Here is a 21,563-nt window from a genome sequence, read left to right on the forward strand (position 1 = left end):
GTTCAAGAAGGACAGGGAAGTGCTTGAAAGAGTCCAGCGCAGAGCCACAAGGATGATTAAGGGAGTGGAACATCTCCCTGATGAGGAAAGGCTGAGGGAGCTGGGTCTCTTTAGTTTGGAGAAAAGGAGACTGAGGGGGGACCTCATCAATGTTTACAAATATGTAAAGGGTGAGTGTCAAGACGATGGAGTTAAGCTTTTTTCAGTGAAGACCAGTGATAGGACAAGGGGTAATGGATACAAGTTGGAGCATAGGAGGTTTAAGATGAATATCAGGAAAAATTTTTTTACTGTAAGAGTGACAGAGCACTGGAACAGGCTGCCCAGAGAGGTTGTGGAGTCTCCTTCGCTGGAGACATTCAAAACCCGCCTGGATGCCTTCCTGTGTGATGTACTCTAGGTGACCCTGCTCTGGCAGGGGGGTTGGACTAGATGATCTTTCGAGGTCCCTTCCAACCCCTAGGATTCTATGATTCTATGATTCTATGAGATAAGAACCCAAGACTATTTTAAGGCCCAAGAGGAATTCACTACCACAGTTCTTCCAGCAGAGGTGCAGGCACTGGGCAAAGCCAACAGCTGCTCAGCTTCTGTCTCCACTGCAAGGTCCCTCCTTTGTGAGTCTTACATGACAAACTATTTTATTCACTGAAAATTATTTACTAACCACACTTTCACAAAAACATTGGATATAGGGGTCTTTTTCCTCAATACATACTATACTTAATAGCTTCTTCAAAATAATTTTAATTTAGCTTATGCAGCCAGTAGAAGGCACCTCAGAGGAACATTTTCTACCAATGCTCAGTTGGACTTTTTTTTACTGTTTCAATGCAGACTGTCAAACCCTGCTCTCAAAAGTAGGAAAATAAGAGTTTGACAGAATAACAATGAGGTTGTTTTCTTAAGGTTGGACCATATATTGCCTACATACAATCTTCCTTTGACAAATCATTGTATTACTTGACTATTAAGTATTTAAAATCTCCCATCTGGTATTAGTAAAAAGCCATAATTAAAATTCCTTAAAATAGGTGGCAAGACATCTGGAAGAACACAGTGGACACAGCAGGTTTCATGATTCACTATTAAGCTTATGAAAAATTACCATTTGTTCTTTTATATAACTTAATTTTTTAAGAAAAACTATTTCTACAAAAGCAAATTCCATAGTGACATAACCTTAAGGAATACAGTATCAATAAACCTTGTCATATTTTTACAGAAACACAAAACGTATTTCTGGCAAAAACAGTCATATCAAGAGTATCTTGAGGTGCTTTGCTTAAAAGGACTGACCCACTGAGTTTTTTCCAAGAGACAAACACTATGCAAAAGCTGACTGACTAATTCCACAGCCAATTTCTTTCCTGAACACAGTCTATGTATCTGTTCGAGTCTCCTGCAGCCTCACATCAGCTCACACTTCTGGCAGATGACAACATTTGTTTGCACACATTTCAGTAAAAAAGCAGTAGGAGACAGACAGCTCTTCAGAGTTTACAATAGCAGGTTATCTCTGAAGAATTTCTAGGAAGTCTGAAGCATACTAAGAATAATGCCTTGGATTTCAGGTGCTAGACAGTGTTACTTAAAGCTTACCAGCCAGTGCTCACATCTGTGTTACCTTTCAGTCAACTCTGAGCTACTCATTTACCAGCAGACACAAAGCACCCAGCTTATCTTCTCAGCTGTACTAGTCATGCACGAACTGTACACTAAGTGAAACTGGCACTTGGAGTATGAAGATCTGAGGATGAGTCGAAACTCACAACCTTATAGAACCAGGCACTGCACACAGCTCATGCCACCATGTTTATAAACAAAGTGGCCAGTACTCTAACATCTGCATTGTTGGTTACACAAAAAGAGAAAGAAGCCTTGTTTGGGGAAGAGATGGCTGGGTTTATTTTAGACTTCAGATTTATTTGTTTTGCATTTGGAACTAAGGCCATCTACAATGTCATGCATTTGAGTATTAATATTTTGTACACAGGTGGTCACTTAAAAGTAACCTGGGGTCCCCTTCCTTATCCATGCCAGGATATACTTGCAAATGGTAAGTTGCTCTGCCTATATTTTATGGAGAGGACAGATTTAAAGAGAATAAAATAACAATTAAGTTACTATTCCTAGCTATTCACAGGTAAGACAAAAGCATTACCTAGGAATGCATCCACTAAACAGCTGATCCCACGCATGGCACGAAAGAATATTTGAGGCAGATGTTTAAGGCAGGGGTATTGATTCAGTTCTTGAGTCATCCCACTCACATTCAGAAACTGCTCCTGAAATTTGGGGGTAGAGCTAATAATGGCTGGGTTACTCAAATCCACAGGATTACTGCACACAAAGAGCAAAATAGATTTCAGTCAGTTTAAGAACAACTGTTTGGAGTTTTAAAATACCTAAAAATGAAATAATTTAAGGCATTTCAATAACATCAACACAAAAGAGCATCCAATATCCATGTATTTTTGGCTGATACTCAACACAGGAAGTAGTTTTTCCTTTCCTGGTTGTCCTAATTTCAAAAACTACCCAAACATATTGAATAATTATATTAAGACCCAATGAACCAGAGTATACACTTGACAGAATAATCCCACTGCTGCAGTAAGACTAATTACTTAGGAGGTCTTTTGAACTCAGTTTAAGAGGTTCCTATTACAATTATTCTCAAAAGTTAAGCAGTGAATTAGGAGTGGGTTAAGACTTGGAGGAATTTTTCCTGACTGATACAAACCTCCAACAGCAATTCCAAGATTTAAACAGTACAAGTGACATGACTATCACAAATGAAGAAAAAATAAGAGCTTTTTTTTAAGTGAGTTATGAAGTAGATTTTGAACAGTGTAACTTTTATATAGTACAAAGTACAGAATATTTATATAAAAAGGTTGTTATGCTGGCTGTTCAGAACATCAGTGCCATGCCATTCTCAAGAATCCTTAAAACCAAGCATGCCACTTGGTTCTGTTGTGTATTTAATGAAGAGCAACATGGATGTTAAAATTAACTGTATAGCTTTCTTCACAGAAACAAAGAGATACACCCATTTTAAAAATAATCTTTTGTAGGTTAAATTTAACACTCTGGAGAATAAATGGAAGCAGTACACATATCTTGGGGCTATTGTTCTGCTTTTCCTGTTTGCCATCCCAGAGAAACAACACTGTATTGAAGTCTTGTTTTTCAGATTCTCCAAAATGCCAAATAGCTAAAAACTTTGTCATTGAATGAACCAATTTACATTCTGACAGAGTCAGAGCTCCCAACTGACCAACCCACTCACAGCCTTGCCCTGGCCTGCTGCAAGGGCACTGGTACAGGAGTCTCACACTTTAATCTGTTTAGTGCTGCATACTAGCCATCTCCAGAGAAATGTTTCAAATTGTATATCCATTGCAAGTGTAAGGAAATGATGCAGGGATGTGAAGAATGGAGGGCTGTGGTTACCATACCTCAGCATATGTAAAAAGCGAAACCAAGTTTGTGCAACGCACTCGTTATCCATTTCAGGGGGAATCAGACCAGCATCTTCATCAGGAATTTTAAATGGAGGAAATGAAGGTCCATACGTGAAACGCAGCAATCTGGAAAGCAGGTCAGAAAGATCTGTCACTCAGTTAATACTCCTCCAAAATTTCACAGTGCATTTGAGCCTCAAAGCTATCAGTAGCTCACAGGTGAGCCCACAAGCAACAACACAACATCCTAAGTTTTCCTAGAGATCCCTATTTTATTTAGTCCCCTTAGAGCTTTGAAGGTAGAGCCTTGGAGCCTGCCCAGAGGTGAAGACCCATCAGAGCTGTGAGGGTGTCACACCCCAGAGCAGCTCTCCCTCTGCTTAACTGGGGAGTAGCAATTTACACAGGCAGACACGTAACTGACAAGATGTTATGTAAGGAAGGGAGAGGGGAATAAAATAAAATGTAAAAAAAAAAAAAAAATTAGCTCCTTATTCTCAAGGGTTTTTAGTGAAAAAAGTGTCCACTGACACCAGCAAGTCACATGAGGTTACAAGACTAAAGACTAAGTTACTGAGGCTGCACATTTTAAACCAAGGAGGACTCAATGCCCTCCTACAAGCAGTACAGGATTTGCCATCCATAGAGCAGCAAGCTCTTCCAAAAAGATGCACCATGTTTTGCAGAAGCTGGGAGCTCTGGAACAGTGAAGAGCAAACCTGCAGAGGGCTTCACAGCAATTCCATGTCACGAGGCTTGGTAAATGGAGATCTTTCTCCAGGAGTGTTCTTACTACCTCATGAGTCACCAATAAGCTTCACTGAGCCACTGCTGCCTGATTTGACCCCAGCTTTGCAAAGTTCACAGAACCACAGAGAGGTGTTTTCCAACTGTGACAAATAAGATCACCAAGTCCAACAGTCAACCCAGGAGGAGGGGAAAAAAACCGCCACAACCCGCTTCTCCTCCCAAAACCATAACCACACACCCCACAAAACCAACACCACCACACAACCCACAAAAAACCCACTATGCCCACAAGAGCATGCCCTGAAGTGCCACATCTACATGGTTTTTTTAATCCTTCTAGGGATGGTGATTCCACCACCTCCCTGGGCAGCTGTTCCAGTGCCTGACCACTCTTTCAGTAAAGACAGTCTTCCTAATATTCAATCTAAACCTCCCCTGGCACAACTTGAGGCCATTTCCTCTGGTCCTGTCATTACTCACTTGGGAGAAGAGCCCACCTCTCACCTCCCTACAACCTCCTTTCAAGCAGCTGTAGAGAGCCATGAGGTCTCCCGTCAGCCTCCTCTTCTCCAAACTAAACATCCCCCAGTTACCTCAGCTGTATGACTTGTTCTCTAGGACCCTTCCCCACCTCTGTTGCCCTCCTCTGGACACACTCCAGCCCCTCAAAGTCCTTCCTGCAGTGAGGGGCCCAGAACTGCCCCCAGTGCTCGAGGTGCAGCCTCACCAGTGCCCAGCACAGGGCACCATCACCTCCCTGCTCCTGCTGGCCACACTATTCCTGATGCAGGCCAGGGTGCTGGTGGCCTTCTTGGCCACCTGGGCACACGCTGGCTCATGTTCTTCTGGCTGTCAACCAGCACCCCCAGGTCCTTTTCTTATAGATCAATTTCCCTGATCAACCTAATCTTTGTGTTCTCTGACAGGACAGAAGTGCTCCAAGTTGCACCTTCCCAATATCCTAGCATTCCCAGAAATCAGTTTTTGGCTTCCCCTAAGCTAAACTCACTTTTAGCACCATTTCTTGCTTCAGTTATTGCACCCTTACTTCTAAGCTAAGAGTTGCTGACAATGGATGTGCCATTCTTCATTGATCATTTGTAAAGACAGTTTTACAGAGATAAAGTCATTATAACTAGGAGAAACTGGAGGAGAGCAGAAGTCTACAACTGACTCCTGAGTCAGGAGTTAAACAGGCTGAATGACCACCTTCCCCTTCTCCCAGCACTGGGCATTGCAGTAACTTGCAGCCAACTAACACAAAATATACTAGGAAGTGTGTTTGGAATCACAAGCTACCATAGTAACTAGTGTGGACAACAAAGCAAGTGAGCTTTAGGACATGAGGCCTTCTTCAGGTCCAAACCAGAACACACACCTGCAGCAACTGCTTTCCTGAATGCCACATGGATGGCACAGCATCCACTTACATTCAGTGCCCCAGAGGCATCACCCCACAGCAGGTTTGTGCTGAGGAATCACCCACTGACAGACTCAGGGAAGTCTGGGCACAGCCCATGTGGTTCTGCCCCACAGCTCTGCTCTGCAGCTGGCTGGACTGCTCCACACTCCTCCCCTCACGAGCTGCAAGAAATCAGCTTTAAGGAGCATGACTGAAATTTGGGACATTTTCAAGAATTACTGAAAATAGAAATAAATTACAACCCACACATCCAAGACAGTTAAAACAGACTCAAAGCACCCTATATGGGTAGAAGATGGATCTACTGGTATGGCAAGACAAGGCCCCGTTTTCACCCAGCCGTGCATACAGATTAACTCTGCACAGGTATACATGTGTCCAAATCTGATTTTCCATACGTTTCTAAGTGGAAAGGTCAGCTTTCACCTTACTGCTGACAATTCAACTCAGAAAACTGCTTACTAAACCAACACTTAAACTACTTGAAGCTGGAGCTTCACTGAAGTATTAGAAGTGCAGCTTAAAATACCACTGAACTTTAATTTAGCCTCAAAGGAGTTCAGCTTTCACGTATTAGGCAAAAAACAACATTCCTGACCAGCAGACAGAATCATTACAGAAAACCTGCAGTTTACTGTGCACCAACAGAATCAAGACTGTTGGCCAACAGTGGAAGATAGTGTGGCACAGTGCATGGAGCAGAACACCAACGCATGTTTTGAGACAGAGCTGTTCTTTTCGGATCAGTGAATCATAAAATATTTTCTGTTATGCAACAAGACATCTCATGAGCTAAAAATAGCTACACAAAGAGCGTGGGAAATAGGCAGAACTTGTGTTGCAGCTTTATTTCCCACAGGTTTAACAAGTAGCTACGTAACCTGGAAAAAAAACCTACCCACACTTGAAATTTTGAAAGGTAATTCAAAAGCAAAAGTTTTCAGAGTTAGAATAAACCCTACAGAAAAGGATGCTATTGAATTTTTCACTGTGCAGCAGCTGAATTCACCTTAATTTTATGGAAATGGTTAGTGACATCTCAGGAGAGCTGGGAGGAGACTCAGACCCTCAACAATTGATCTAGTTTCACCAAGAGGCGGAGAGCAGAACAATCCCCCAAAGTCCAGGAGGAAGTGGTTCACGACCTGCTTCTGCACCTGGACACTCACAAGTCTCTGGGCCAGATGGGATCCACCCCAGAGTGCTGAGGGAGCTGGTGGGGGAGCTCACCAAGCCTCTCTCCATCTTTTATCCACAATCCTGGTCACCAGGGGAGGTCCCAGAGGACTGGAGGCTGGTTAGTGTGACCCCATCTATGAGAAGGGCTGGAAGGAGGATCTGGGGAACGACAGGCCTGTCAGCCTGGCCTCAGCACCAGGAAAGATCATGGAGAGGCTCATCTTGAGGGAGCTCACACGGCAAGCGCAGCACAGCCAGGGGATCAGGGCCAGCCTGCAGGGGTTCATGAAAGGGAGGTCTTGCTCGGCCAACCTGATCTCTTTCTATCACCATGTGACCCACCTGTTGGTGAGGGGAAGGCTGTGGACCTTGTCTACCTGGACTTGGGTAAGGCCTTGGACACCATCTGCCACAGCATCTCCTGGAGAAGCTGGTGAATCATGGCACAGACAAGTGTTCTCTTCACTGGGTACAAAACTGGCTGGGTGGCAGGCCCAGAGAGTTGTGGCAAACGGGGTCAAATCCAGTTGGGGGCTGGTCACCAGTGGTGTCCTCAGGGCTCAGTGCTGGGGCCAGTCTTGTCCAGGGTCTTTATCCATAATCTGGATGAGGGGATCGAGGGCACCCTCAGTCAGTTTGCAGACAACACCAGATTGGGTGGGAGTGCTGATCTGCCTGAGGGCAGGAAGGCTCTGCAGAGGGACCTGGACAGGCTGGATCAATGGGCCAAGGCCAGTGGGATGAGGTTCAACAAGGCCAAGTGCTGGATTCTGCATGTTGGTCACAACAACCCCAGGCAACACGACAGGCTTGGGGCAGAGTGGCTGGAGAGCTGCACAGCAGAAAAGGACCTTCTGCATCAGCCTCACCTCTCCTGCAGCCCACAGATTGTCACTGCTTCCAGGGGTGGGGGCCAAGAGTCACCTCAAATACAGCAACGTGCAGTAGTAACAAGCACCTAACACTTCTGGTGGTGACTGCCACTAAGCACACAGAATATAATGTTACACTAATATTCATGACTCACTCTTCTCAGGACATGAGGAGTCATAGCGATGGAGACTAATACACACACTGTAACCCACTCAGTATCAGAGACACTGAGATTACACAATGACAGAGACAACCCAACTCAAGCTCTTCCTTTGCAGAATGAAGACACACACAGTGAAAGCCAAGGATACCAACAAGATCTCTCACTTCGTTTTGCTCATTCACTTTTGCATTGCTGAGCATTCCATAAGTAAGCAACCCCAGAGAAAAAACAGGTATAACCATGATCATCGCCATCCACGTGTTTATTTCCATGGGATTTCACCCACCTGGAAGTCAGGGCACAGATGACCTTGCTCCATTGATCAACGACTGCAGGGTGATGTCGCCAGTTGGCCACCATCTCTTTGGCAGTTTTCCAGTAAGGTGGTGTCGGGAAGCACCGCGTACAAGCTAGTAACCACACCTCAAACAGCACACCAATTAATTTTTCAGCCAGACTCTCAGCAATGCCACCTTATAAGAGAAATAGTGTGCCTTTAGTGAGTAATCAATCCAAATAGCTTCAAATATCTCCTCAAGAACATTTCGGTTTAAGTGCAGAAAGATTCTTACGCTCGTTTTTTTCATTTAAGAATTACTCCTGATTGCTTCCTACAGCCAATTAGCCTTTTTACAAGACCAAGTGTAACATATAAAGCTGAGCCACATGTGTGTCACTAAGGGACCCTGTGAATTCACTGATTTAGGCTGTCTTCTACCACACTATTATATTGATGCCTTTAAAAAAAAAAAAACCACAAAAAACCCAGTATAAACTGACAGTATGATTTCCAGTAGGCAGAGCAAACAGCAACACATGAAGGGGTTTTAGTGAAATAAATAGGGAACAACATTATCTGAAACTCTTCAGCATGAACTGTTCCCGTACAGAGTCACTGGCAAAAATCTGTTCAGAACTCCAAGTCATTCAGTCTTTTGTGACAATGCTTCACTTCAGAGTAGTGCAGCAGAATTAGGGGCAAGCCATTGCACTTCGGTGGCTACTAGGAGCTTTTAACAGGTTCCCACCACCCCCCTGGTAGCTCAACATCAAGGAGAGCCAAAGGTTTTCCCAGTAATTGAAGCAAATGGAAGTTGAACATGAACCTTGCACAGTTGGAGCTGCTAGAAGAGTGTCATTGATCTGAAGAAGAAACAATAACAAAACCTCCCAGGTTTCTCTTGCCATAATTGTCGATTCACGAGCCAGTTTCTGGACAGCTTTCAGAACCTGCAAGCACAATCTAATCTGACTAGATCCTGGGTCTGGCCTGCAAGAGAAGAAAACAAGACTTGAGTCTCTAAACAAGAACTATAAAGCGATGCACACAATAATCTGAACTTTGAGCAACCTCAAGAAGAAACATCAATATTATTGAACAAGAGCCAAGATCATAAGCTAATGTGCCTCTATGCACCTTAACTCTGCACTAAGCATCCTAACTCTGCCTTCGTGAGGACAGGATGTACTCATCTCTCTGCAACAGACCTCACCACCATGGGCTGAACACTAACTGGAGCAAGCACAGCCCATTATCCCACAGGGATTTATCTCAGACCAAACAATGAGAATGTAGTTGATATGTATCACTAATTGATACATAAATAATTAAGAAGGAAAATGGCAAAAAAATGTTAGCAAGCTAATTTAAACTCTTCCTACTTCTCTTGTTTCCAAACACAAATGTAGATCCCACTCTTACCCTAATTCCTTGGATTTAGAAAAAAAAATAAATTCAGAAGAGTGTCCTTAAATAGGAAAATCAGAGTACGGGGAGGTAAGTAAAGGTAGACAGGGAACAAGTTGAGATTATCCATGTTTTCTCCTAACAACCAGCTCCACAGAGTTCCTGCTGAGTCACTCAACACAAGCGCTGCCCAGCTGCACGTAGCAGCGTGCTGTCTTCCCATCAGATAGTTGGGACAAGGCAGAAAGGGTACAAAATAGTAACATGAAACATTATGGGCAACATCTGAATCCACTGGTAAACAAAGCTGAGGAAGCCTAAGAGTTTACAAGGTGAAAGAGGAGATAACATATTAGAGCATGCAATACATGCAAGCCATATTTCAACTCATAAGCAGCTTCTCATCCCTCCTGTCCCTGACTGAAAGGATGACCAAAAAAATGATAAAAAATATTACCTACCACTGGACTACTAAGTGGTATTGTCACATTCCTACCAAATGTTTTCAGCGTGATACAACCCACAACTCATGTTGCATGGTAAGCATCTTAAGAACATGTTGATCCACTAGATAAAGAGCTGCTTTTCTTAGAGAATAGTAGCTCACATTGATATCCCTTAATGACAGACACATTTGAAAAACACTATCAACTCTTGAAAGAATAAATGTTGTATTACAGTACTGGAAACAAGATTACAAAGAGACAAGATAATACCTAATGCAAAACTGCAGACTACTTGTCACAGTTCAGGATTTCAATGGGGTGCTTGATCCTAGCAGACAGTCTCCATAGAACAGCAAAGTCTGAGACAAGTAAGCCCAGCTGTGGTTATAGCACTATTTTTTCCCTATCAACAACAGAGCAGATACTTTTATCAATAGATATCCTTAATCCTGATAGGCTTGCAGGTTCAAAGACTGTTTCAAGACTGGTTTCCCTCATGATTTAGTGAATCTGTACGAAGGGGGCTTATATGTTGGAGCTGTTCATGCAAGATGGCAAATGGGACACTTCTGAGCTAACCCAGTAAAGGCAACTCTGAAGTCCCCATTCATCTCTCAGCTCCTTTTTTCCAGAAAGTCAACGGCATGGCAAACTTTGGTTGCAGCACTTTGTAGACTCATGTCTGGATTTCTACATAATCTGTCCATTATTTCATAATAGAAGCAGTAGTTATCACTAAAGTCTGTTACACTTGGACAGTTACATGTTCCAGGGTCTCTCAAGCAACTCCAGACCTTTTAGTTGCACAGAAGACCGTGCTATCTACAGCTCAGACTCTTAGGGAGAGGGCTCTTGGATTTTCTCTCTGTGCTCCCAACAAGAGTTTGCTGCACTGAAGCTTTATCTGAGAGCAGTAACCACCACTGCTGCTTAAGCAATCCACAAGGTTTCCTGAATATCACAGGGTTGCTAGAGCAGAAAAGTCTGAGGGTTGTGTGGGGACTGTTCAAATACATCAGGGTGGACAGAAGGTCAGTGCTGGATGGAAGGACTGAAGCATCCCCTCTCTAGCCAGTCCAGCAGAAAAAAGGTAACCTGACTCACTCACCTTTCCCTGTTCTTACTTTTCAGCATCAGACTATTCCAAGGGCTGGGCATGTATACATTTAATTCAGCTTAGTATGATCTGAATGATTTGTACACACCTGCTTTGTACTTGGTGTAAACATGTTCCTGGGATGCTATTTAAGCTGAACTGCTCACTTAAGGCTGCCACAGTTCACATCTCAACTATCCCTTCTCCTCAGGGTCTGAAACCCTCACCACAACTCTGGGCCACCACTTTTAAGACAGCGAAACCAAAAGCTACAATGTTTCCAGGAAACCAGGCTGAAGAAGAATGTTATTTTAATCACAACCCTCCAGAGGACACAGGCTTATAACAAAGGCCTAGTATTTTCAACACAAGAACAGGAGATTTTTCCAGAAGATAGTTCAATGCAGGCTTCTACAAGAGCTCTTGGGAAGGTCATCAGCATCAGCAACTTGCATCAATTGGTTAAAAGCCCAAATTATTCTCCTGCTCCCCTCCACAGACAGGTAATATGAACCTTTGCTTTCCCTCAAGCAGGGTTTGCACAACTCAGTTCTGCATTTAATCTCTATCATAGGTCTTCCTGTTGCTGGAATGAATTTTGAACACAGCTCCCTGGAGAAGCTGTGTTCAAGGAACTTGAACTTTAAAAGCAGAGCAGGAACTTCGACAACAAGTGTTGACAGCAACAGCCACGAAAAACAGTGTTTCAGATACATGAGGGAAGGTTGTGAAAGAAAGACAATATAATAGTTATAATGGGGGTTAGGGAAGGTGTCTGAAATAGTGCTTTTCCAGACCTCCCAGTCTCTGGATGCCACCAGGTGCAGTCTACCACCCAGCATCGAGCTCCATCAGTGAAGGTGGGTGAGGAGGGTAGAATGGCAACTTGTCCCAACTGCAAGTGAGATACAGCCCCCCTGAACTGCCTGCTGCCAGGGCCCTGGTGTGAAAGCAGCCAGGGACCACAGCAAGGACTATCTAATGGACTACTGAAGAATTCATCCTCTGCTGTGCCAAGGGAATAAAGAAAGGTTCCCAGACAGTAGGCTCTATTCTGCATGGATTCCAGCTTAGAGACAACCTTCTGCACCAGTCTAATCCAGAAGCATGCTTTCCTCAGATCTGTGCCACTGTCATAACCATCTTTTAATGGAACAAAAATGTCTTCTTTACTACAGGAGCAATGACAACTAGGGTTAGGTGGCAGCCTTTAAAGCAACAAATAAACAGCTAAGAACTCCTTATGTGAATCTGCATGAGTTATTATTCAAAGCCTTTTATTAACAAAGCCTTCAGGTACAGTTAAGTGATCCGAGCACAGCAGAACACTTTGAAGGCCACTTGCAGTGATACATGATGAACACTGATAAAAGCAGATGGCCTGGTGCTTACAGATATACACCAAACATTGATCTAAAGTAATTTCAGGTAGTTATTGCTTAAGTACTGTTTCACAGGGCACCATTAAATCATGTCCTCTTACTTATCCAACACATGTTCAACAGCAGCAGGTAAACTCATCATAAACTACAAATCAAGTACAGTGATAGTGCAGTCTGGCAATATAACTTTGTCCAAGACCTAGAAGCATGTGTGTCTCAACACTGTCATCCAAGAATGTCTCCTGTGACACCAGGCTGGCAGACAGCAAGCACTCCTCCACAGGATTCTTTTGAAACTCCCACAGAAAGACACTCAGCATCATTTAACAGGCAGCAAGACCTAAGCACAGAACAGCCACTTACTGCAAGATCCTGCAGCACATCAGAAATGCAGACAAGTCTTGAGTAAACGAAGCATGAGATTGTCATGATGTGTTCTTCGTTATCTCAGTTTTACACAATAGCAAGCACGTGATGAGACCGTGAAGCTATTAAACCTTTCTCCCCACCCTTCAGTCATCTAATAGAGACAGTTCTTGAAGTTCTTTGAACAGTAAACAGTCAAGCCCATGAACCACCTGTAATTCTAATTACCTAAATAAAGCAGCAACAACTCCATTTGCTACTGAAAATTATAAAACAGGTATGGAGAGGCACCTTCCTCCTAAATGCAATGTTAGCAGTCTTATTTTAATGAAGAGACTCTATAGGTCATCAGGTCTCTTTAGCAAGTTACCTGCTGACTACAGCTTCCAATTCCCGAGCATCCTGAGTGTCCCAGCCCTAACACTCACCTTGGTACAAAGAGATTTTGGAGATGTTTGAGAATGCTTTGAACATAAAGGTTTGGTTCCTTAATAACTGGTAAAGGAATGGAGTCCTTAGGTAACACAAGAGCCATAATCCAATCTGTATACACATCCACACAGTATTTCACAGTATCGCCATCCAGAGGGAGGGTCAGTCCATAACAAACCACCTCCATTGTCCATTTTACCTAACCAAACACAAAGCAAAAGTTATTAAAAATAGACATTAGCAAGTAAACAATGCTAGTTATGTGGTTCAGGCAACTCTAGTTAACCTACACTGCATGAAAATACCAAGTCATTATTTGGATATCTTGACACTACGAAGATTATGAATAAATGGCAGATCACTAAATCCTGAATCTCTAACCTGTAGAGAGACACTGCAGAACACACAAGGGCTGATGTAATGAAAGATGTTCAAATTCTAATAAATATTTGTACTATACAAAAGCTTTTTTTAAGTCACATACTGTTGCTTTAAAAATTAAGGCAATTAGAAAAGCTTTGTGTTTATGTGCTAAATTCCTTGATGGGTTTCTATTGTTGTTGGGTTTTTTGCTTTGCTTTTTCTGTTTTTTTGGTGTGTTTTTTTTTTATTTAGCCTGAACTTCCTGGTACAGTAGCTCAGATAAACCCTTCCTGCCAGGCCATGCAGTACACTGTTGCTACAAACCGGCTGTTATTAGAAGCCTTCTGTAGATTACTAACCTAAAAATATAGCACACTTCATAAAACTTGGACTATTAGAGAGAAGAGGCTGTAGAAAATCATTAAGTTGCTGCACTAGCATGAAGGAAACTGATCTGTAAGGAAATGCACTTACTTCTTTGTCTGTTTTTAGTAAACTCTCACTTCCAACAGACGAGGTGATTAAAGCCTGTCCAAGAGGACGCACCACTGCATTTGCCACTTCTCTGCCCACGTTTTCAGGATAGCTGTGAAGTACACTGGTGTTACCCTGATCATTTTGAATTACAAGATGCAAGGATCTCCACTCTGAGTACATAGTGCCTCTATGCTACAATCCAAACACCTGGAAGACAAGGGAGAAAAAAAAAAGCATAATTAGTAGAAATGTTTGTGGACATCAGTTACCAAAACTGAGGCAATTTGCCATGACAGACTCTTGAAAATTCAACATGCCCATGTTATGCATTTGAAGACCTAGAAGAGATTCCAACATCTTTTTATCAACCTTAATATGTTTTTTAATATAGTTGTGAGCTTGCTGTTTGGTTTTTTTTTAATTAAAAAAAACCCACATTACAGTAAGTTTCAGTTGGGGACTAGCAGCCCATTTGAGACACTTAAACTTAATTGGGTATGACCTCATGCATTTCAAAACCTTGTGAAGTCAATACATGCAGAGTCACTCCCTAATCTAGAATTGTCCCAAAGATTCAGGATAGAAAAGCCATTAGAGAATTTCCCAGATAGCTCTCTCAGAACTAGGCAGGAAAAGCACAGAGCTCTCCTTTCAACAACTGCAGTTGTGCATTTTCCTTTACTGCAGAAGGAGCCAGCTCAGGGGGCCAAACCAACAATGAACTAATGAGGATTCTGCAGTGTTGGATTGTTTTGTCATTGTTGTGAAACCACAACCAAGACAGGTGGATGAGAAGCAGGAAAAGTGAAGCTGTGCTCCCTCAGCCACTCTCAGCAGCACTTGCCCAGCAGGCTGTGCCCTGCTGTCCCAGGAGCAGTGGATCCTGCTGCACCACCAGCACATACCCAACACCTTCCAGCTGGACAGGAACCACTTAAGATGTGGTCAGAGCCACTCCACAGCAGGAAGATACCAGGGGGACAAGGTCAGCAGCTAGACACAGGACTGCTGGCCAGCCACCCCAGGTGGCTCAGGGGGACCTGCCATGTGCTGCCCGTTCTGAGCTACACATAAAACACCAGGAAAGCTAAGCCAGAACAAATGTTTTGTCTGCTGAGATGGTTTTTAGCTGGATCAAGATTTGATCTAACTCTGGTGAGACAAACATCTGTACCAACACAACGGAGCAGCGAGGGCACATGGCTGGGGGTGGCAGGAGCATCCATCCCTCCCAGCTTTTGCACCCACTTTAAACTGCTGCTTAAGCAGGCGGTGCCAGAGGAGCCCAAGCAGTCAGCACCGGCTGCGGTACCTCCCTCCTCCCCCACCAGCACTGGCAGCCTTGTATCAGTTATCTGAGCCAGCTGACCACGTGAACGATAAAACAAGGAAAACAGGGTTGGCACGGGAGAAAAGCAAGGAGTGTTCAACAGCCACAGCTTCAGTCAGCTCAAGCTGTCATGAATGGCACCCTGAGGAGCACTGACCAACCACACTTGGCTGGGATGCTTTGGAAGCCAGTTAGTTAGTTACACAGGGAATGTTCTGAATGCCTCCCTTAGACTTTCCTTAGCCCAAAAACAAACAAGTCAAGCCTGGAAATACACCTTCCCAGGGACTATTTAAAACAGGTCTGCCTATTTATCTGACTCCTCAAGTTGCATTTATTAACTTCTAAATCCTAAGTAAAAAGCCTGATCATTCCCTTCAAGTGAGGAGGGAAGGGAAGGCAGTAAGATCTTGGTTTTCCAAAGTACATCCTTCCTGGTTTGAGGCAGCAATCACGTGTGCTCATCTGATAGCAAATTAATCAGAGCAGCCACAGCCTCCAGGAACCATATCCTCTTCATCCTTCAGGCATTTTCTCTCCTCTGAGGGCCACATGTGCCACTGCAGTCAAAACCCTTTGGCTTAGAGGAAAACAAAAATTCCACGACACCAGCTCTTTAGACACAGAGAGAGCACAACAACAACAAAAAGCACAAAACAAACAACCAAATCCAGAATGAACATGACCCACAATCCTTAGCAATGCCTTCAGTCACTGCTTAACTTCATCATGCTAGTTTCCCTACATCCTGTACCTGCTGGACCTTCTCATCCTCCCCTTTCTGTCCCACCTGAACTCTGTCTCCAGCATGGAGACTTCCTCCAGGAGTGGAGGAAGGAGAGAGAGAGGTGAAATGTCATTCACCCTGCAAGATTCCCCCTTCCCCTCTCAGACCCACACCACTGCCTCTATCCCTGCCTTCACTGCTCCCCACCAGGGACAGGGGAAGGCACCTGCTGTCCCACCCACTGGACAAGAAGCAAACACCACCATTTGAGGAGCGTTGGTTTAAATAAACTGATTTCAAGTGATAAAGAAGCAGCAGCACTTTCCATCGCCACACTCCAGCTGAAGGACAGGCAGTTACAGCTCGTGGCAGCAGCTTATCAGTGTGCTGATAACCACAGGCCTGCTCCCTGCAGCTCCCTCACCCCAGAAAAGGCTTCTCAGAGCCAGGGAAGGGGCTGCACAGCACTCACATAAGAGCTTTCTCATCAAGAAGACAAAAGTCACAAGATGACGAGAATTCCCAAATCCTGCTGCATTTTGGAAAACAAGGTGATGGGAGGACACAAGCACCTGCCTTCCAGCCACACTGAAGCAAAGATGCAAAGCTCTTTTGGGTGACCCTTCCACACTTAAGAGAGGACCAGCATTTGTAACACATACAGGATTAATATAATATGCCAGGTTTAAGAGAGGTTTAGCAGCAGAATGGGGGAACCAAAACCCCTGGTGCCACATACACCCAGCCTGCTGCCTGACCTTCATACACAAATTTAATGATCAAATTTTTATCTTATTAATATTCAAGATTTCTTTTGGTCTTCCCATAAAATAAAACTTCTATTAGTTTTATCAATGTACAAGGAACACTGGAACAAGGAATTGCTCCAGATAAAAAACTGTTTTGAGGTGGGACTTCCTAGAGTATGGATTTATTCACCTCCTACATTTAGCAGTAAGAAGTTTTTATCTGCAAAGACTAGAAGTTAGTTTTCATTTCAGACCCCCCCTTTAACTGCTGTTTGTGTTGGAAATTGCTGCCATCTGTTAGGACTGGGGTATAGCTGAGCCCATCTACATGCAGCTTACGTCCAGTTATAAGTTTAAAGAGGCTGGCAACTCTCCACACAAAATTGCCTTGATGTTCTGTTTTGACAGATTCAACACATGGACCGTTCTACAACTTGCTTTAGACAAAAGGCACCTCATGCTTCACAAAAGCAGGACTCACTCTCTCAGAAGAGGCCATATTTACCAGATTACTTAAACAGCAATAACAAATTGAAAAACAGTTGCTGTCACACCTCACAAAGAGCATACCCTGATATCTACTTCTGTTTTTGCAATGCTTCTGTATTTCAGCTTCAAAAAAGCACTCTCACTGGCCCAAATACCACCTTTTAAATTTCTTGCAGCTGAATATCCACATTACATATAAACATATTCCTTATTGAGGTTCAAATCACTAAGGACTCTCAGAATGACATGCAACCTAATTAAGAGGAGGGGTGGGAAGGAGAATAAATAAAGTCCTGAAGTTCACCAAGCTGTTTTACACACTCTCAAGTTTGGAAAAGGGTCATGTTTATGTTCCTGCACTAAGTGAAACATCCCCAGATTCTCACAGACAGATCTGGAAAGAAACTGTCAGCATTAACACTGGCAAAACAACTGAGAGATGTGAAGTTAAAATCTTTACCATACACTATGAAACTGAGCATAATTCCGATATTCCTTAGTTCAATAAACAATTTGGGTTTAAATATGTTCCCTCCAGATTCATTTCAGCTCAGGAATTTTAGTAGCTATGACCATATGAACCACTGAAAATTAATCTTTCAGCATTTAAAACCAAAGACCCTCAGTCCACAAACGGCAGAAGTTGGCAAGCATGAAATAACTTACTAATGAGCCCATAAAACTCCAAAATAAAGATATTAAAGTTCTATTTCCAGTCCCCATAAACTTAATATGAACAGCTGCAGCCAGAATATTTAAACTCCTGGATCAGTAAAGTTAAGACAGTGAGAATTACCTAACAAAGACCCATATTCTGCAATTACTTTGAAGGACTATGCTGGAGCCTAAAGCAGAGGTGAGGTTTTTGAAGTCTGTGCAGGGGAGAGGTCAGGGAACCAACAACACTGGTGTATGAAGCAACTCCTCAGAAAGTGTGTGCTGAGTGAGGGCAGTGCTGTGAACATTTGGCCCTTTGTGCTCAGCAGCTTCATATGTAAAATAAAATGTTTGCCTACATGCAAAAGGATTGCAAGCACAAAGACAAGCTGTTCCAAAAATGGATGCTACCAGAGTTCTATCGGAACTTAAAAAGCAGAGCCTGAGTTGAAAATTAATGGAAGGAATTGTTATTAATATAGTAGATGCAAACAGCATCAGCAGAGACATGTCCAGGAAAGACTAAAGACCTTAAGGGGCCTAAACCAAAGAAGGCAAAAGGTTTGCATCCCCAAGTCCTGGGATACTAGAAATACTTCACAATGAGTAACTCACAGAAAGCAAGTAATCTCTAACACAACCTCTGCAACACCAAAAATACTGACACATGCTCTCTAGAGTGACAACTGCTGTCAGAAACCCATCTTGCTACAACCATCTTCCCTGAATCACACAGCACAGAGGTTTAGGAGCAATTCTTCAAGCCAGCTGAGGCTGACAATGCCCAGAGCATGGACACCTGCCCCGAGACCACTTGCCCCACCTTGACATCGGTGCCCCTCTGCCCTGTGAGTTTCTGCTGCAGAGTGACTCAGATCTTGCCAAGATTAACTCAGCCCCTCTCCTGTTAAGCCCACCAGGTCAGAAGCAGCAGACTCCTCCAGGCAGCTCACTTTTGGGGCCCATCCAACAGGCAGGCTCTGCCCTAGATACATACCACATGTAAATGACAACAGTCAGAGCAGATAGCAGGCAAAAAAATCAAAAAAGGTGAGCACCAAACAGAAGAACCACCTGAGACACACTAGTGTTTTGTTACTTTTTTTATATATATATTTTGTTATTTTATAACAAAATAGTAGCTGGTATTTTGTTAAGTCAATATTTTGTTACAGAATAAATGGAGATGCATGACAGGCTTAGTATTAAATAAAAAGATCAGACTCAAGGCAGAGAAAAAATAGGAATGCATGTCATCCTGTCCCAAGCCATTCAGACACAAGGCTACTGAGCAGAAGAGAATCACAGCTCCTCTTGCCCAGGGAAGATGAATTTGTCTCATTTTATCACTTAACTGTAGCAGAAGTTAACACATTCATCTGACACAGGGAAGCTGGGTCTCAAACACAAGGTGCCATTTTAGCTCCAGAGCTTTGGTCTCACTCTGCCCAGTGCTGCCCACTCACAGACTTCAGAGACCCCACCACCATCCTGGTTCCCCAAAGCACCACTGGACACCAACCTTTCCAAAGCAGAAAGCCAGACACCTGCCACAGAGGAGAAAGCTGCCTGAAAACTGCATGCTGTAACACTTGAAGAGTAACAGAACCACAAGAAATCAAAAACATCCGTCAGTTTTTTATTCTTTTGCTATGACTCTACTTCCAAGTTTCATTTCTCAGACTTCAGTAGTACTGTGCTTCTCACTGTCATTCTCATCTTTAAAAACAGGCTTGAGAAAATTTATTTCCCAGGGAGACCATCAGAGGATTTAAGTTGTCACATCCCTCACGTGTGCCAAAAAAACCACGTCACGAACTCCACTGCCAAACAGTCCGTGATCCAGACTGAGAATAATTTTTACTCAACGACTTATTTTCGCACTCCTTCCTCAGGCCGGTTCTGCGCGGCTCTACAACCAGCACAACAGGGCAGGGCTCTCCTGAGGCCGCAGGACCCTCCCCGCACCCACAGCAAACCCCACCTCCCGCCCGCGGGCCCTGAAGATCAACTAAGACGAAGCACCAGCCGGGGACAGCAGAGTCTCGGTGAAGCCCAGGAGGCCTGCAGCCCAGGCCACGGGGCATCAGCGGATTGTTTCTAACAAACTCTGCTGCCAATGAGCGCCCAAAACTTTTCCCCCCCCCCGGCCCGGCCCGCACGGCTGCCCGCGGGGCCGCGCAGCGGGACGGAGCGCAGCGGCCGCGGGTGACACCGCGCTCCTTCGGGGACCCGAAAGGCGGCTCAGCGCCGGTGCCCGGCGGCGGGGACAGGGCGCAGGCCGGGGAGAACCCCAGGGCGGCGGGCCGGGATGCGGGGATCCCCTGAGGCCGCTCCCACCCGCCCTGCGCCGGCTCCGTGGCCACCGTGCTGGGCCCGACGACGGCCCGAGGCGACCGCGGAAACCCGAGGGTCCCGCTCCGGCCCGGCCCCAGCGCGTCCGCAGCCCCGGCCCAGCGGCGGCAGCGCAGAGGTCAGCGCGGCGGAGGCTCCGGGCGGCGCCCGCCGCCACAGGCCCTGCCGGCAGCAGGAGCGCTCGGGCGCGGGCGGCGGGAGGGCCCGGGCCGCCTTACCTGCGCCGAAGGGCCCGGCGGGCATGTCGGGGCAGGGCCGGCCGCTCCGCCCTCAGGCCGCCGGCTCCATGGTGGCCGAGACGACAGAGGGGGCCGCCGCTCCGCGCTGCCCGCTCCGCGCTCCCGCTTCCGGCAGCGCCACAAAGCGCACGGCGGGCGGCCGGGCCCCGCCGCCCCTGCGCATGCGCGGCCGCCTGCAGCCCGGCGCCCACCCGCGCGAGGCCCCGCCCCCGCCGGAGCCAAATAAGTCGCGGGAGAAGCCTGCGCGCATGCGCGGGACGTCGGTCCCCGCGCTCTTCTTCTTAAAGGGGCCGCGCCCCTCGCATCTGCCTCGCAGCGCTGGGCGCTCGGTTCCTCGGTTGCGCCGGAGCCTCCGCCTTCTCTCCCCACCGCTCTCCCTGCGCCGAGGGCAGAGCCCCGCGACGGGCTTGCTGTGACCCAGACAGGGCAGCTGCCCCGGGCCCCCCGCTGCGTGCCCCGGGCCCGCCGGCCGCAGCCCTCGCGGCGGGGTCAGACCGGGCAGGGAACCCGTCCTGTCCCACCAACACTGCCCGGGGCTCGGGGGACCCAGGGCGGCTCCGCGGGGCTTGTGCTCCGCGCTGGCCCTGCCCTCCGGCGGACACCCCTGCGCTCCGGGGCGGTAACACGGGCAGCGTCAGCTCTGCCTGCCCTTTCTGCGGGCCCTGGGGCACGTCTCTCGCTCTCAGCTTGTTTCATTCCCGCCCTGCTCCCATCTGACGTTCTCCCTGTGCCTCGGTGCTGGTGCAGGCTCCGGCAGTGCTGAGCCACAGGCTCACACCGCTGCCGCAGCAGCGCGGGGCGCCCCGCGGGAGCAGCACCCGCACCCCACGGCGCTGGGCATGAGATGGGCACCGGGTCCTGCCGGTGGCTCCCAGGGGGCACCTTGGCCCTTCCAGCACCAGCAGGCGCA

General features: G+C 45.8%; 1 protein-coding gene across 5 annotated transcripts in view; it reads right to left on the reverse strand.

Moving 5' to 3' along the window:
• The window catches only part of RALGAPB (Ral GTPase activating protein non-catalytic subunit beta), a 69,301-nt gene extending 48,516 nt beyond the window's left edge, over positions 1 to 20,785 (reverse strand). For 4 of the 5 annotated variants that reach the window (XM_051633463.1, XM_051633462.1, XM_051633461.1 and 1 more), the window contains exons 1-7: positions 20,633 to 20,785; positions 14,105 to 14,314; positions 13,264 to 13,466; positions 8,965 to 9,128; positions 8,145 to 8,331; positions 3,465 to 3,596; positions 2,165 to 2,343 (exon numbers count right to left, since the gene is read on the reverse strand). In XM_051633463.1, coding sequence (XP_051489423.1) covers positions 2,165 to 2,343; positions 3,465 to 3,596; positions 8,145 to 8,331; positions 8,965 to 9,128; positions 13,264 to 13,466; positions 14,105 to 14,287 — 1,048 coding nt within the window. In that variant the 5' untranslated portion in view covers positions 14,288 to 14,314; positions 20,633 to 20,785. The remainder of the gene's footprint in view (positions 1 to 2,164; positions 2,344 to 3,464; positions 3,597 to 8,144; positions 8,332 to 8,964; positions 9,129 to 13,263; positions 13,467 to 14,104; positions 14,315 to 20,632) is intronic. The other variant, XM_051633464.1, reaches the window with a different exon arrangement.
• Between the last annotated feature and the right edge of the window lie 778 nt (positions 20,786 to 21,563).

Source organism: Apus apus, chromosome 15, assembly GCF_020740795.1.
Source record: "Apus apus isolate bApuApu2 chromosome 15, bApuApu2.pri.cur, whole genome shotgun sequence".
NCBI classification, from domain to species: domain Eukaryota; kingdom Metazoa; phylum Chordata; class Aves; order Apodiformes; family Apodidae; genus Apus; species Apus apus.